Source organism: Dipodomys ordii, unplaced genomic scaffold (genome assembly GCF_000151885.1).
Source record: "Dipodomys ordii isolate 6190 unplaced genomic scaffold, Dord_2.0 Scaffold14, whole genome shotgun sequence".
NCBI classification, from domain to species: Eukaryota; Metazoa; Chordata; class Mammalia; order Rodentia; family Heteromyidae; genus Dipodomys; species Dipodomys ordii.
This window is the reverse complement of record NW_012267230.1, coordinates 4205774-4222205: the sequence shown is the minus strand read 5'-3', so window position 1 is coordinate 4222205 and position 16432 is coordinate 4205774. Positions and strand designations below refer to the sequence as shown.

Below are 16432 nucleotides of genomic sequence, written 5' to 3'. Positions count from 1 at the left end.
CACACACACACACAGAGCCTCACACAGGCGGCCTCTCCAGACAGTGTTTATTGTCTCTGGTGCCTCTTCACCTTTCCCTCTGGTCTCCAGTGGAGGGCTCTGTGACTCAGCCTTGTTCCCTGCGTCCACCCTTTGGCTCTCTGAGCCTGTGAGGTCAGCCGGGAGGGGCGGGGCAGTGCTACAGCCCTCCCACCCCTGGCCCTACGCCCCCCACCTCCGCCACTCCTGGCCTGGTTGGGTAGGTTTGTGTCCTCCTCTCCGAGAAGCATTTCTCCTGGTGCTTTGTCTTGGGTCAATTGTTCCAATTGTTGAAATTCAAGATGGCCCCAGGGCCTCTTGTCTCTGCCTTTCTGCTATCCTATCCGCAAGGACACACAAATGGGGCATCAGGCAGCCTTTGCTTCTGGGGGGAGAGATTCTGAGTCTCAGCTTCTTAGAACGTGTTGGAAGTGTAATGTGAGGATCCCAAGCAGGATGGGGTCCTTGGACCCCGATCTTCAGAAGCGTTCCCTCCAGTGCCACTCTCCAGGCTGGTGGCCGACCTGGCTGCCCTTTGTGGGTGGTGGTTGCGATGGTTTACATCTTGGGGTGCTAAGAGTTACGGGGGGTTCCTGTGCACCCTCTTATTGGTTTTTCTGTGAGCAGTGTCCATTGCGTTTGTGGATAGTGACGGTTCCAATTTCCATTGGTTCTTGAGACTGAAGTCACGCCTCTCCCTAATGCATGCGCTTTAGTCTCCATAGTGCATTAGAGATGGCGTACCCCGAGGTTCACAATCCTTGGTGGGGGCGGGGGAGGATGATTCCGACCCAGGTTACATAACACGGATGGCTCTTTGTCCAGCTTCATCATCAACACTGGCACTCCACAGAGATGGGTTGGCCATGGCTGGCTGGCGGCTTCTCAATACAGATGGCGCCGCTACGCTCGGCTTGCATGTTGATAGGGGGTCTCTACAGGTCAGATTCTCCACAGTTAGGCTTCTCGGTGGGGTGTGGACTTTTTTTCAGTTGCTTTCTTACTCACGTTGGTTCTGACCTCTTTGGGCCCCTGTATGTAGTGTTTGGAGCGTGTGTGTGTGTGTGGGGTGGGAGTCGGGGGGGTTGTGGATTTAGAAGCTGGGGTACCCGCTTATCAAGGTACATGTACCTGGGCAGGTGCCTCGCCCTGGGTGACCTGGCTGCTGCTTGTCATCTTGTCCCCCTTCTTGTCCGGCAGGAGGCTGATGTTGCTGTTTGGCATGGTGGGTCCCTTGTCCTGGGTCTGGATGCTCTGGCTGCTGTTGGTTTTGCTGGGGCTCTGGCTGTTGGCGGAGCTGAACAGCCCGCTGCTTACCTGGTAGGTCAGAAAACTGCTACCGGGGCTGAGGAAACCAGTGCTGCTCAGGCTGCTGGTGTTGCTGGCCGGCAGGCTAGGTTCACTCTTCTTCTCCAGCCTGCTTGAGGCCGAGGCCTTGGCCATTCAGCTGGTGTCTCCTGGATCGAGGGGAATTGACCACGCACACCTGGCTACTCTGGGTGCTGCCCAGCTGGGCCCTGAGCCTCTTACTCAAGGGGACTCGTGACCGTCCTCGGCTCTTCAAGCCCACCTGGCTGCTCTCCTCATCGCCCGAGTAGCCGCTGCTCAGCAGGCTGGTGTTACTGCATTCTTTGGGCGTGGAGTGTTCTGTGCTGGGCACCTGGCTTTTGCTGCTCTGGGACTGTCCCAGGGTGCTGCGGGACACACTCACGGGTTCCTCGGGGTCCGCCGCATGGCGTGGCCGGGGGTGCGGCTGGAGCTGCAAGCTGAGGCCCAACAGACTTGGTTCTTGCCTCTGAGCGTTCTCGGCAGAAGATACCCCCTTCCCTGCCTCCGGGCAAGTGGGGGACAGGTGAATTGATTTCTCCAGGAAAGGGTCCTGGGAGGCCTCTGAATGGTGCTGCCTTGGGGGTGGAGAAGTGATCACAGTTTCTAGGGCTTTCCCCCACCCCCTTTCTTCACAGAGTGTTCTGATTGGTTGGTTTGGTTCCCATGGTGATGGAGGGGTCTGTGAGGTGGGAGTGGGGGTGGGAGGAGGCAGAACAGTGCTGGCTAGTTCTAATGCTAGTGAACTAATAGTGCAGTTAGTTCCATTAGAGGCTGGGGGGAGAGAGGGCACTGGCCGGAGGGGTTGTGTCATCAGTTCTCACATTCACCAGAGAAACGCCCAAGGGAGGAGCTGGCTTATTTTGGGCCATAGTTTCCACTGCTTAAGTCTATCATGGAGGATAGGTGTGGTAGAGAAGAGCTGTTCATCTCATGGTGGCAAGGAAGGAGGGGGGGAAGAGAGGGAGACACAGAGAAAGAGAGGGAGAGAGAGAGGGAAAGAAAGAAAGAGAAGGAAAGGGAGAGAGAGAGAGGGAGAGGGAGAAAGAGAGAGGGCGGAAGAGGGCGGTTAGCTAACCTTTGGCCGTGGGAAGGGAATTTGTGAAAGAGATGATGTGGGAAGATGGGCATGAGTGTCTGTCATCTTAGCTAGGCAGAAGACTGAGATCACAAGGACCATGGTTCACAGCCAGTCTGGCAGAAAAGTTCATGAGACACCAACTCCAATTAAGCAGCAAAAGGCTGAGTTGGAGCTGGAGGTGTAGCTCAGATGGTAGAGTGCCAGCTGTAAGCAACCAATCAAGTTACAGCACCAGGCCCTGAGTTCAAGCCCTGGTACCACCATATAAACACAGACAGACAGACAGACAGACAGACAGACAGACAGACAGACAGACACACACACACACACACACACACACACATATCAGTGGGGCGTCGGTGGCTCACACCTGTAATCCTAGCTACTCAGGAGGCTGAGAGCTGAGGATCAGACCTTAAAGCTAGTTGGCACAGTAAAGTCTGTTAGACTTTTACCTTCAATTAACCACCAAAAAACCCGTGGCTCAAGTAGTAGAGTGCTAGTCTTAAGCAGAAAAGCTCAGGGACAGCACCTAGACAATGAGTTCAAGCCCCAGGACTGGTGCACACGCACACAAAATGGAGTAGCAGTTAGCTCTGGTAGGACCCCTGGCTTCCTAAGGCCACCATAGTCCCCTAGGGAAAACCCTGGTGGCAGAGCAGCAACCTCTAGTATAATTCCTAACCCTGTCCTGCCCCAGACCAGCCAAACTGTGACCTTTAAGGGTTGCTACAACAAGCTACTCCCCTACAAAATCCACACGTGTGTGTGTGTGTGTGTGTGTGTGTGTGTGTGTGTATCCTGGGGCTTGAACTCTGGGCCTGGGTGCTCTCCCTTGGCTTTTGTGCTCAAGGCTAGTGCCCTACCACTTGAACCACAGCTCCACTTCTGGTTTTCTGGTGATAGAGATTAGAGTCTCATGGACTTTATTGCCCGGGCTGGCTTAGATCCCCCATCCTCAGATCTTAGCTTCCTGAATAGCTAGGATGACAGGTGCTGGTGCCCATCTTCCCACATTACCTCTTTTGCACATTCAATTCCCAGGGCCTGGACTCCCTTTTATCCAGAAGTTCTGATCCTTGAGGGTGTGGGGGGTGTGGCGGAGAGGGGTGCTTCACTGCTGCCTGACTTCTGATCTCCACCGCCCCACATTTCCCCACTAGGGACTGGCTTTTAAGAGACACCTGTGTCTTAGTGGTGATGTCCAAGGTCAGGAACAACGTGGTACCTAAGAGATAGAAGAGACTTGACTTTGTGGCACTGATCCAAGAGGCAGGGGGTGGGACATACATCAGACAGACAGGAAGTTGAGTCTGAGGAAGGGCTCTGTCCCTGAATATGTAAACAGCAGGGCAGAGGCCTCCAGGCTGGGGATTGATCACACTCCTCCTCCACCTGCCCCAGGTCACCGCCTTCTGGGCCTGAGGACTGCACATCTGGGGCTGGTCTAGAACATGTGGCAGATGTGTTTCTCAGCCAGCAGCAGGTGGGCTGCCAGATGGCGGCCTGTGGAGCTGAGTTGCGTCACAGGAGTTTCCAGGGCTGAGTGGAGCACTGCAATCTCACCCGGCTGCTCTGGGAGTCTCAGGAAGTGGTTGCACGTCAGTTCTACTTTTTATAGTCCAGCCCCTTCCTTTCTGCCTTTTGCCTGAGCAGCTTCTGCGATGGTCTCCTCACCTTGGCACCACCCGATCCGTCTGTGTTGGGCAGAAAGCTGCAGTACCTTGCCAACCCATAGGGCCAGAGCCAAAGACACACGGGGGCCCCATCTTAATCCCTGCCAGCCTGCCCTTCCTTTCTCCAGGCCTTAGCCTGCTTGTCCTAAGGTCGCTAGTTGTGGTTTCTTTTCCCCCAATCACGTGGCTCCTGGTTAAGTTCCCTGACCTTTCTCAGTTTGGGTTCTCTCTCTCAAAAAAAAAGGCATAACTTGAAGCTGGTGGTGCACACCTGTAATCCCGGCTACTCAGGAGGCAAAGAGGATTTGCACATTCAAGGTGAACCTGGCCCAAAGCCTGGAAACCAAACCTACAGACAAAAAGTTTAGGAGTTGCGTGGCTCAAGTGGTACCGAGCTTGCACAGCATGCCTGAGGCCACGGGTTCAATCCTCAGCACCACTCTCCCCCTCCCCAACCCTCCTTCCATCCCCTCCCAGCAGAGACAAGAGCTGGCACTAGTGGCTTCCATGCAAAGTGATTCTTAAGAGCCCTGGGGACAGCAAAGATGGGAAGGAAGGAGGGCCAGGAAGGGCTTGGGGTGTGTGTGGGGGAACCATGGGCCCCAAAGCTCTGTCCCAGGGGGTTCCCCCCCTCCCAAGAGAGCATGCAGGCCTGGATTACTGAAGCCCTGACTCCCACAGCTAGTGAATCCAAGGCACTTCCCGTTTCTTCCCCCAGGCTAGCTTGGGGCAGGGTGGGCGCAGGCCGCCTCGGGACCCTGGCCTGTGGCTGGCTCCCTGGGGCAGCTGGGGGGTCCGAGCTTGAGGAAGCAACTCGTTGGGTGATGGCGGAACTGGAGGCTCAGACGGAGACACGCAGGCCCTGAGAAACTCCTGGGTCGCCTTGGAGGGACCCAGAGGCAACTCTGCACTGGAGAGAGCATTGCTGGGGGGGGGGCAAGTCCTGGTCCCTCAGTTTCCCCCCCAAGCCCTCTGGCTACCAGCTCTGTGGCTCTGGGCTGGCCCAACTCCCCACATGAGTGGCCTGTTCATCAAATGTATCCTTCCACGTTGGTGGAGAGGAGGAATTATTGGCACAAAATGAGGCTATAAAACCCTGCCTGGCACGTCTTGTTTTTTTTTTTTTTTTTTTCCAGGTGCTGGGCAGGGAACACTTGGAAAGGCGCCAAGAGATCGGCTCATGTATAAAAATGGCCTGAGACTACAGTTCATCTGTTTAATTCACACGAGGTGACATGGTATCTTTCATTTAGACTTATTACTGGCGTGGCCACCACGGGGATCCCAACGCCCAGCGTCCGGGCAGGGACTTCTGTCATGATTGCACGTTGTGTTTTCTGTCAGGAGAAGGCCTGCAGCCTGGGAAAGGAGAGGCCGCAGAGAATAGGTCCTGTTAGGTATGAAAATGAATTTGTTCTTTTCCTCCGTGGAGTAAGAGCTGCATGTGCATTTCTGTGATCCATGCAACGGACTGTCAGCAGCCATGGTGGTCACCTTGGAGGCTGGCGCCGTGGCCGCAGGCCAGGGGCAGAGCGGGAGGGCACAGGTTTCTGGGTCATCAGCAAGGCTGGGGGAGGTGCAGAGATGGGCTCAAGGTCACCGTCAAGGTCACACAGGGGCAGGTGGGGACCACTGGGACTGGGAACCTATGGCCTATGCTTCTCTGTATTGTGGTAGGAGAAGGTGGGGGAGGCTGTGTAATCCCGGCTCGGCTTTCTGCCATGGCAGGTGTCCCCAGCTCATTGGCTTGCTAAAGATGTGAAGGGTTCCTGGGGGGGGGGAAGATGTGGGTTATTTATTTATCTCCATAGCACTCTACTCTCTCCTTCCATCCGTCCTTCCTTTCTTCCTTCCTTCCTTCCTTTCTTCCTTCTCTTGCCCCCCCTTTCTTCCTTTGTCAGTAATAGACTTGAACTCAGAGCCTCTGGCATAGGCAAGCCTTTATCATGTAAGCCATGACTCCAGTCCTTTTGCTTTTAGTTTGTCTTTTATTTAGTGTTTCATGCTTTTACACAGGCTGCCTTCAAATAGCGATCTTTCTACTTCCTGATTTCCAGTAGAGGGAATTACAGGCATGTGCTATCATGCTTGACCCAGCCTCTCTGTTTTTTTTTTTCTTTTCTTTTTTCTCACACATCTCTGTTGATGGTTTCTCAGCAATGATCTCTGAATGCCGTAGAGGAGGGGCTTTCCTCAGTTCACAGCTGAGCTGTCGAGGGCCGTAGCTGTCTGTGAGGTAAGGAGGTACACATGTCTTACAAGTGTGGGCTCAGATGCTTTTGGTGGTGAACACTTTGATATGTTTTCCTCATGGATATGTATTTTTCTTTTTTGCTGGTGCCAGGATTTGAACCAAGAAACACACTTGTTTAGCTTTCTTGTTCATGGATGATGCTTTACCATTTGAACTATGCCTCCAGCCTGGGTGTTTGCTGGTTGTTTTGAAGATGGAGTCTGGTGGATTTCCTTTGACCTTGAACCATGATACTCTAGATTTCAGCTTCCTAAGTAGCTAGGATGAGAAGCATGAGCTGCCAGTGCCCAGACATGGTGGAATTCTTTTAAAAAACAACAAAACAAGCTAATTTTAGCTGGGTGCTGGTGGCTCATGCCTATAATTCTAGCTCCTCAGCAGGCTGAGATCTGAGGATCATGGTTGGAAGCCAGCCTGGACAGAAGAGTCCCCATGAGACTCTTATCTTCAATAAGCCACTCAAAAACCAGAAGTGGTGCCGTGGCTCAGGTGTTAGAGCGCTATCCTTGAGCACAAAGAGGCTTAGGGACAGTGCCCAGGTCCTGAGTTCAAGCCCTAGAACCAACCAAAAAAAAAACAAAAATGAATTTTTATTTTAATAATGTGATAGTAACATATTGATTGCTAGATTTCTGGCACTCCTTGAAATCTGACTTGCTACCTTCACCCCAGACCCTGCCCAGTGCCAAGTACTGACATTCTAGAAAGGTGGGCAGAATGAATGCTTTTACCTGGCTGATTTCAGCAGGGGGGTGGGGAGGGGAGGAGGGGAGGCAGGGGAGGGAGTAGGCTGGGGCGGGTAGGCAGCTGAGCGTGGCTGGTAGATGAACTGAAGAATAAGGCATACCCCTTCCTGGGTCTGATTGGGGAAGCAATTAGAAACTAAATCTCCACATCTGTCTTAACGGGAGAGCAGAGCAGTTCAAAAGCCTCGTGGAATGAATTTCCTTCCGTCCTTAAACCCAGGCTGGGAGTGACTCTGGACAGTGAGGATCCCTGGGAGCTGTTGGTGACATTGTGATGATGTGGCCTGACTCTGTAGCAATGCCATCGCTGGCTGTCCAGGGGACCACACCTGGGCCAGGCCTGCAGCCTGCCACGCCCCATTGCAAGAAACCACCAGTCTGCCCTCCACCCCTGCTGATTTCCTTCCAGTGCCCACGTTTCCCCGAGATGCGTTCTTATAATTAAGGCGAGCGTGAGAAATAACCTGCTGTATAATTTAGAACGGTAAAATTATCGATACCTTTCCCCGCTTCAGCTCTAAATCTCCGCCACCGACGACTCCCCTATTAACGGGCCTAATTAAATCCATTTTTCAGGACGTCTTTGGCAAATTCCATTTTAGTAAAACTGTAGGAAGTTCAGTTTGATTTGTCTCTGCTCCCCAGAGCTCTCCGTAATGAGGATCTTTGGGGCTGATGTATATTCATGCATCCGCAAGCATTTATTGAGCACCTACTGCATGCACTGCTATCAACCTGGTAGAGGTGGGTTGGAAGGGAAAAGATGGTGAAGTTCCTGTGATCATGGCCAGAGAGGAATGAAGGTCATTCATTCATTCAACAAGCACAAAGTTTTGTTGGTAATACTGGGGTTTGAACTTAGTGCTTTTCACCTGTTAGGAAGTTGTTCTACTGCTTGAGTCATGACTCTACCCTTTGAGATCTGCGCCCCCTCTTCTTTCTCTCTTTTTTTGTGCCAGTCCTAAGGCTTGAACTCAGGGGCTGGTCCTTGAGGTTTTGTTTTTTTTCTTTCTCAAGGATAGCAGTGTAACGCTTGAGCCAACTTTTTTGCTGGTTAATTGAGTCTCATCGACTTTCCTGCCCAGGCTGGCTTTGAGCTATGATCCTCAGATCTCAGGCTTCTGTGTAGCTAGAATTATAGGTGTGAGCCACTTGTACCCAGCTACTGCTCAAGTTTATTTATTTGTATTTTTTTTTTGTCGGTCGTGGGGCTTGAACTCTGGGATTGGGCGCTATCCCTGTGCTCTTCAGCTCGAGGCGAGGGCTCTACCACTTGAGCCACAGCACCACTTCCTATTTATTTGTAATTTAAAAAAAAATTATTTTAGGGGCTGGGACAGTGGCTCAGTGGTAGAGTGCTTGCTTTGCAGGCATGAGGCCCTGGGTTCGATTCCTCAGCACCACATAAGCAAAAAGAAAAAAGCCAGAAGTGGCACTGTGGCTCAAGTGGTAGAGCGCCAGCCTTGAGCTGAAGAGCTGAGGGACAGCACCCAGGCCCAGAGTTCAGGCCCTAAGACTGGCAAATAAGTAAATAAGTAAATAAATAACTTAAAGGTGAAATGCAGAGGGGCTACAGTTACATACGTTAGGTGGAGAGTGCATTTCTTTTTGGACAATGTCACGCCTTCCCTTGCTCTCTCCCAGTTTTTCCCTCTTGTCCCCACCCGCCAGTTGTATAGTTCATTTTCCAGTGGATATTACGGCTGCATTAGTTTATCCTTTGTCCCTCCATTTCTATGCCTCCCCTTACCCTCTCCAAAACAGGTAAATGATCATATAGAAAAAAAAAGGGAAAGAAAATAAAACCAGCCAAAAAAAGAAAAGAAAAGAAAAACTCTTGTTTTCATTTCCTGGAGTGTATTTATTTATTTTTAATAGATTTTTCCCCCCATGAAGTAGTTGTTTGGAGGGGTTCCAGTTCAACATGGCAGTGTATAAACTTTACACGTGGTAGGTGTGGTTTTAGTTGTCAACTTGGGCAGGGAAGAAGCACTTAGACTCACCTCCACAGAGAGCTGTAGCTGATTTTCAGTGAGGCCGGAGGAAACCATTTTAAAGTCCATACCACCACTGCCTCCCTCACCCACCTTTGCTGGAGATTTGCTGCCTTTAGTAGTAGAAGCTTTGAGGAAACAGACATAACACTGTAAGTCTGTGACTGTTACAAGGCAGAGAACTGTGAGTCCATGTCACCCCTTCCATCTTTCTCCCCCCCCTCCAGCCCTACCCCTCCCCTCGAGTTCCCAGGCTCCATTTCCACATGTGCTCATTGCATATGATGACTGCATTCCCCCTCTCCCTCCCTCCCTCTCTCCCTCCCTCCATTTGTCTGACCCCCCCACTGCCCTCGATCTCACCTCCTCACCCCCATGGTCCACCTTTCCTTCCAATACTCACTTTGGTAACACCTTCCCTCCCCCGCTTGCCTGGGATCTACCTCCCCCTTTACAGCACACATGCCCACTGTCTGCTCTCCACTTGTTAACCTGTAAATTAGTTGTTTTCAAGAGTTACCCCACTGGAATTTGCCCCTGCACAGCCTATGCTTTACGTTTGTGCAGCTAGACATATGACCTGCTACATGTCTTCATAGAAGTTTATAATTTAGACCTCACTTCCACACAGGAGAGAAAACACTCGCCCTTGGCAAGCGATCAATCTGAAGCCCCACCTCTTAAGGTGAGTCCAGGAAACCACTTTGGTCCACTTTCCTAAGGAGACAAGAAACCCCTCAGGCAGTGGAGAAGAAGCAGCCACTCATTTGGAATTCATCCCCTGTCCCCATCCTCTCTGCAGTCCTGGGCAGTACACCTGATTCTTACAAATGTGGGTTCGAGATCAATATCTGGACTCTAGAAGCCAATGTCCTCTGAGAAGCGGCTGCGGGGCCTTCACGGTGTCCACCCTGTGCCCACTAACGTGGGGGGGTGGGCCGGCTGGCCCCAGGGTGGGGGCGGGGGAAGGCTCATCAGAATGACTGATGCAGAGGTGAGTGATTTAATCTGCTAAGGTGGCGTGGCTGCTAGGGAGCAGCCGATTGGTCAGTGTCCTGGGGCAGGGCTGGGGACTGAGCAGGAAGGAGGCCTCACTGAGATGGATCACCCAGTGCGATATTGATTCACCTTGCCCGGAACGGCCCATTTCTGTTTGGAAATATGGAAAAAAAAAAACCCCAAATTAATGAATAAATGAGCTGGCTTGGTGCACTGCGCTCCTCTGGGAGTCCTGGTATTTAAGCCACGTATGCCAAGTGAGTTCTGAGCCAAGATGAGCTGTGTGTGTGTGTGTGTGTGTGCATCCTGGTGGCTCTGTGTGTCCATACAGGACCACACCCAGAAAGGCTTTGGAAAACAGTAGCAGGTATCCTGGGCTCAGTCACATTCCTCCCCCCTGTGTTGGGGCTTGAACTCAGGGCCTGGATGCTGTCCCTAAGATTTTTTTTCCTCAAGGTTGGTGCTCTATCACTTGAGCCACAGCCCCATTTCAGTTTTTTTTGGTTCTTAATTAGAGATAAGAATCTCACAGACTTTCCTCTCTGCACTGGCTTCGAACCCCCAGCCTCTGATCTCAGCTTCCTGAGTAGCTAGGATTACAGGCAGGAGCCACCAGCACCCAGCAATCATTATCTTTATAATAACCTGTGACCATGAGCTTTGATCTCCTAACCCGGCAGTGAACAGGGGGCTCCTAGACTTCACCTCCTGCCCCATAGACCCACAAAACCTCTCCGTTTCTATCGATCACCCTTCCATACCCATCTCCGGTGGAGACCGTTGGCTCCAATGTTACAATCACAACAATATTAGAATAACAACTTAAAACCAATCATTTTTATGGGGACACACACACTCACAGTATTGAAAGAGCTGCCTATCGGAGGGTGCAAAATAGCAGCAGCAGAGATGGCCCCATAAAGATGTCAGTTCCAGAAACATCTCGGGGAGTCCTTGAACATGGTTGTCCAAGTTTAACCGGAGAGAGAGGAGGTAGGGGGAGAGGGAGGGAGGGAGGAGGATATTGCAAATCATTTTTCATGGGGAGTCTAGGGCAAGGATAAGTGACAGATCCAGTCTACAGGGGACCGGAGGATGCCTGGGCCAGACCTCTCTAGAAAGCCCGGAGTATACGTTTGGCAATGCGCATAGACAGGGTGGGGAGGATGATCAGCCTGCATGGCCCGGCCAACTTCCTTTACTTCTCATGCTGAATCAGACCCTTAGGTGAAATGCTGTGTGGAGGATTTATTTTTATTTTTATTTTTATTAGAGGACATTCCCAGGGAAAAATCGATACGAGGACGGATGGCAGGAGGCGGAGAGGAAAAAGTGTGTGTGGGGGGGAGCAGAGCCAGCAGGGGTGTGAGGTCAGCCTCGTTTGCACAGAGAACCAAACCTGGTCTCCCAGGAGGAGCCGTGGTGGGGGAACGCACCCCATGGTGTGTCCCCAAAGCTGGGGACAGGGTGCCAGGGTGTTTGAAGGCACCGCGTGGCTTGCGGAACCACTTCCGGTTTTCATCTGCACATGCAAAGAAGCTTCCAGCATTCTGCCAGTGCCTTGAGAAGAAGCCAGGGGTGGGGGTGGGGTGGGAGGACTCTGGCGGGGTGGGGCCTGGAAGGGGGCAGAAAAATGGTAGAGGACTTGGGGGGGTGGGCTGGCTGCTGCTTCCCTGAGCCGTGCTCACCCCTGGCTTCAGAACTGGGTTCTTTGCTGCTGTGATTTCTTGGGGATCACGTGGTGGAGGGAGAGGGCAATCTTTGCTCTCCCCCAAGCCACTTCATTGGACACCTGCCCCCTAGCCTTTGGGTCTTTTCCCTCTCTCACTGCAGGACTGTCTTTGCAGCCACCAGGTAGGTGCATTTTGCTTACACGATTGCCATTTTAATTTAAGCCCAAGTACGATGTATGACTAAAACCGGATTTCTAACCCCCCAGGCTCAAAGTCCAGGAGTCTCAAGTTAGGTCCAGCTACTCATCCTCAAGGGACACAGCGAAGGCCAGAGAGAGGAAGTTTCTCACGTGGCAGCCATGGGAAGACAGCACTTTGTGCATCTTCAGCGGTCTTGAGGGGTACAGACATCGGCTGGGTGGAAAGAGTGCAGCGTTCACACTGGACCAGGTGGCAGGTGTGGCCAGGATGACCAAGACCTCGGTCTTTGACCTTAGAAGAGTTGTGCGGAATTGTGATCGCGTTATTCCCAGAACAGGAGCAAGGTGGTCTCCTGAGTCTGGGGCTGTTTGCTTGAAAATGATAAGAAGAAGACATTCTAGGGGCTGTTTGCCATCCACACGAGATTGAATGTCTGTGAATCTGATCTTCCCTGGAGCTCCTGCACATTGCAAAGTTGACCTCAGCGGAGAATAGCTCAGATCAAAGGGCACAGATCCAAAGTTGGGGTGTGGGGAGCTTTTAGTTAATTCACAGGCATCCGCAAAAGCACCTTTTAGTTGTCTGTGATTGTGTGGTTTGGTATAAAGGGTTCCCAGAGATTCCTAGCGGGTAAGCTTGGTATATTGTCTTCCAGTTGGTAAATCAGATACAGCATAACTCCTCATACTTTATCTTATTTAAGCTTAGATTTTCTTTGCCTTCTTTGTCTGTGTTTTCAGATGTGTTCCTGTATGTGTTTTGTTAAGTTGACACCTAAATGTTTCTTTCTCTCTTCTTTTACTTTTTGCCAGTATAAATGCCATTGTATCTCAAACTTTGCTGCCCACCTTGCATACACACATGCATACACATATATTTCTAAAGTCTGTTACATATTTATATATTTCATATACATATATATCTATTAAAGATACACTGTAATACATACATTGTTTATAATATAGTGTAAATACATATATCCAAACATATATTATGTATAGTTGTATAATTTGCATTATAGATACATATGTAGCACATTTATATAACACATTTATTGCTGATTTCTTTTTTTTTGTGTGTGTGTGTGTGTCTGGTCATGGGGCCTGAACTTTGGGCCTGGGCGCTGTCCCTCAGCTCTTCAGCTCAAGGCTAACGCTCTACCACTTGAGCCACAGCGCCACTTCCAGTTTTTTCTGCTTATGTGGTGCTGAGGAATTGAACCCAGGGCCTCATGCATGCAAGGCAAGTGCTCTACCACTGAGCCACCTTCCCAGCCCTTATTGCTGATTTCGGCCTCATGATATTTTGTTGAATGTTTTTCTGTCTATATCCATAGTATTATCTTGAAGTTATTATTTTTTAAAATTTTTGGTACTTTGTCTAGCTTTGATTTCAAGACAATATTAGCTTCTTAGATGAACTGTGAATGTCCTCTCCTCATCCGAATTTTGGGAACCGATTGAATAGAATCGACATGCATTTTCCTTAAACATTTGACAGGATTTGTCTGTGTGACCTCAGGTCTAGAGCCTTCCTTCTGAGGGGAAGTTACAATGACGTCTTCAATTTCCTTAATGGCTGGAGGGCTATTCAAAGGAGCTAACGAACACTGGGTGACTTTTCTAGTTGGTCTTTTGAGAGGAAGGGGGTCCCTGTGGTGGGGCAGTCAGGTTTAGGGGTGGAGAATGGTTGATGGCTGTTCCCTCGTAGCAGGCTCTCTGCCCGTTCTCCCTCTTTAGCCAGTCAGTACAGATGTGTCTGCTATTACCATACACTTTTTTCCCTCATCTACAAAAGATCTTTTCTTCATTCGTATTTTTAATATATATTCTTTATTGTAAAGATGGTTACAGTTATGAGTAAGGTAATGAGTACATTTCCTATCAAGCATTGTTACCCCCTCCTTCATTTTTCTCCTACCATCCCTTCCTACCCCACCTGCCCAACTCCTCTCCCCCCAGATATTTTCTCTGGGTATGGAATTCACAGTGACAGGTTTTTTTTCCCCTCAGCTCTTGAAAATGATCATGCCCCTTCTTTCTGATCTTCCTTGTCTTCTTCTAGTTTTTGATGAGAAATCTACTGTCATTAATTTGGTGAGATAGTCTTCTCTTTTTGCTTCCAGCCTACTTTTCTGTTTTAGAATTCAGAAGCTGGATTTTGTTGTGTCTTCACAAAATGTTGGGGGGAGGGGAGATTAATCCAGTTTCTTACTCCTCTTTCCTTCTCCTCCTTCTCCTCCTCCTTCTCTCTTCTTCCTCCTCCTTTCTCATCCTTCCTCCTCTTTCTCATCCTTCCTCCTCCTTTCTCATCCTTCCTCCTCCTTTCTCTGTTCCAGTCCTGGGGCTTGAACTTAGGGCCCGGGCATTGTCCCTGAGCTTTTTTGGTGTAAGGCTAGCACTCTACCATTTTGATCCACTGCTCTACTTCTGGCTTTTGTGGATGGTTAATTGGAGATAAGAGACTTTGTCAGTCATAGGTTTGAACTCTGGGGCCTGGGCGCTGTCCCTGAGCTCTTCAGCTCAAGGCTAGTGCTCTACCCTTTGAGCCACAGTGCCACTTCTGGTTTTCTGGTGGTTCATTGGAGATAAGAGTCTCATGGACTTTCCTGCCTGGGCTGGCTTTGAACTGTGACGCTCAGAGCTCAGCTCTCTGAGTAGCTAGGACTACAGGTATGAATCACCAGTGCCTGGCTTTCATATGTAAGTTTACATTTCTTTTTTTCCCTTCTGGGCAGCTTTGCTAAGTTTTCAGCTTTATTTCTTCAAGTAGTCTCTGTTTCCTTTCTCTTTGCTTCCCACAGATCCAGTGTCAGTATAAGACCTTTTGTAGTCATCTCCCAAGTCCTTGTGAGCCATTTTCTCTCTGTTGCATGGGTTGGAAATTTCTATTCCTCAGTCACCAAGTCTTTCCTCACCCATTCCATTTTGCAATGGAGTACACTGAGTACACATTTTTTTTGGGGGGAGGAGCAGTTCGGTCATGGGGCTTGAACTCTGGGCCTGGGCGTTGTCCCTTTACTCTTCAGCTCAAGGAGAGCGCTCTACCGCTTGAGCCACAGCACCACTTCCGGTTTTCTGGTGGATTATTAGAGATAAGAGTCTCAATCCATCCAAAGCCAGGAATGGTGGAACATACCTGTAAATCCCAGCACTTGGGAAACTGAGGCATGTTTACACACACGCTGAACTTGCACAGACAAACCATGTGCCACACACACTACTTGTACATCCACCAAGGCACTGAACTGTGAATTCAAGGTCAGATGGGACTGTTCAGTAAGTCCAAGGACTACATAGTGAGATCCTACCTCAACAACAACAAAAACAACAACAATAACACCACCACCACCACCACCACCACAAAAAGCAACCCAGAAGAAATTCCATTTAATTCTCTCCATCGCTCCTATTTCTTTGTGTTGCTTTCTAACTTTTCATTTGTTCCTTGCTCATGTAATAGCTCATAGAGACATTTTTATTATGCCTTCATCCTTGTCAGATAATTCTATCATCTTCATCTTCTTTGTGTTGGTGTCTATCGATCGTTTTCTCCCTTCCATGTGCTCTGAAATTTTTTTTTTCCTGGCTCTTGGAATGATGGATGGTTTTCTGTTGAACCCTGGATGTGTGTATTAAGCTGTGAGCGACGCTGGATCTTACTTAAGCCTTCTGTTTTACTCAGCTTTAGGATGTGGCGCTGGCAATGTCAGGGCCCATTCTGCCCTCCAGGTAGGAGCAGAAGCTGTCATCTATCTGTTCAGCCTCTGCTGACACTCGGAGGGTGAGAGTCTTGTTCTTCTTGGGTGAGGATGGAACTGTGGTTTCCCTGAGGTCCACAGACAGCTCTGGAGATGGCCTGGCTCCTGCTGGAAATGTCCAAAGTCTTGATTGTTCGGCAGCTGCTGGCCTCAGGGAGCGATGGGTGAGGATGGTTCTGCGTGAGTGGAGATGTGAACACCTCTTTGCGATTGTCCACAAATACGCACACGCAGCCTCTCCTCCTGTCACTTGCCCGTGTGGGCAGCAATGGGCTGTGCTCACACGTAGGTTGTGTTTGGCTGCAGAGGTGTGATCGCTATCTATGCATTTTTCTGTCTTGCTTGGCTGCCTTGATCCTGGTCTATCGTCTAGAGAGCCCAGGCTTCTCTTAATGCATTGTTTTGTTCTGGACGGATGGTTTTTTGGGAATGTCACCTTCTTCAACTCCAAGGGTAAGGTATCAGTGGGAAAAAGTCAACCCAGGGAATGAATTAGTTTGCTTTTCTTTGAGGCCTCGAGTTTTCTAGGGTGGAGGGTGGGGATGAGGGGGGGGAGAAGAGGGTGTTTCTGCTTTCCTTTCTCTACCTTTTCAAGGTTTTCTTGTTGGTTCAAGATGTCATCTCCAGGGTGTTAATTTGTACTTAGCAGGTGGAAAAAAATTGCAAAGGATGGTAGGAAAATGGAGGAGAACGGGAAAAGGAAA

At 50.0% G+C, this 16432-nt stretch overlaps 1 protein-coding gene across 1 annotated transcript in view; it reads right to left on the bottom strand.

The window, feature by feature from the left end:
* Positions 1-851: 851 nt before the first annotated feature.
* LOC105981825 overlaps positions 852-16432 on the bottom strand; it is a 33563-nt gene continuing 17982 nt past the window's right edge. Inside the window, exons 2-6 of the mRNA XM_013011173.1 lie at positions 6235-6330; positions 5596-5668; positions 1436-1922; positions 1150-1335; positions 852-953 (exon numbers count right to left, since the gene is read on the bottom strand). Of these exons, the coding sequence (XP_012866627.1) occupies positions 852-953; positions 1150-1335; positions 1436-1922; positions 5596-5668; positions 6235-6330 (944 nt within the window). The remainder of the gene's footprint in view (positions 954-1149; positions 1336-1435; positions 1923-5595; positions 5669-6234; positions 6331-16432) is intronic.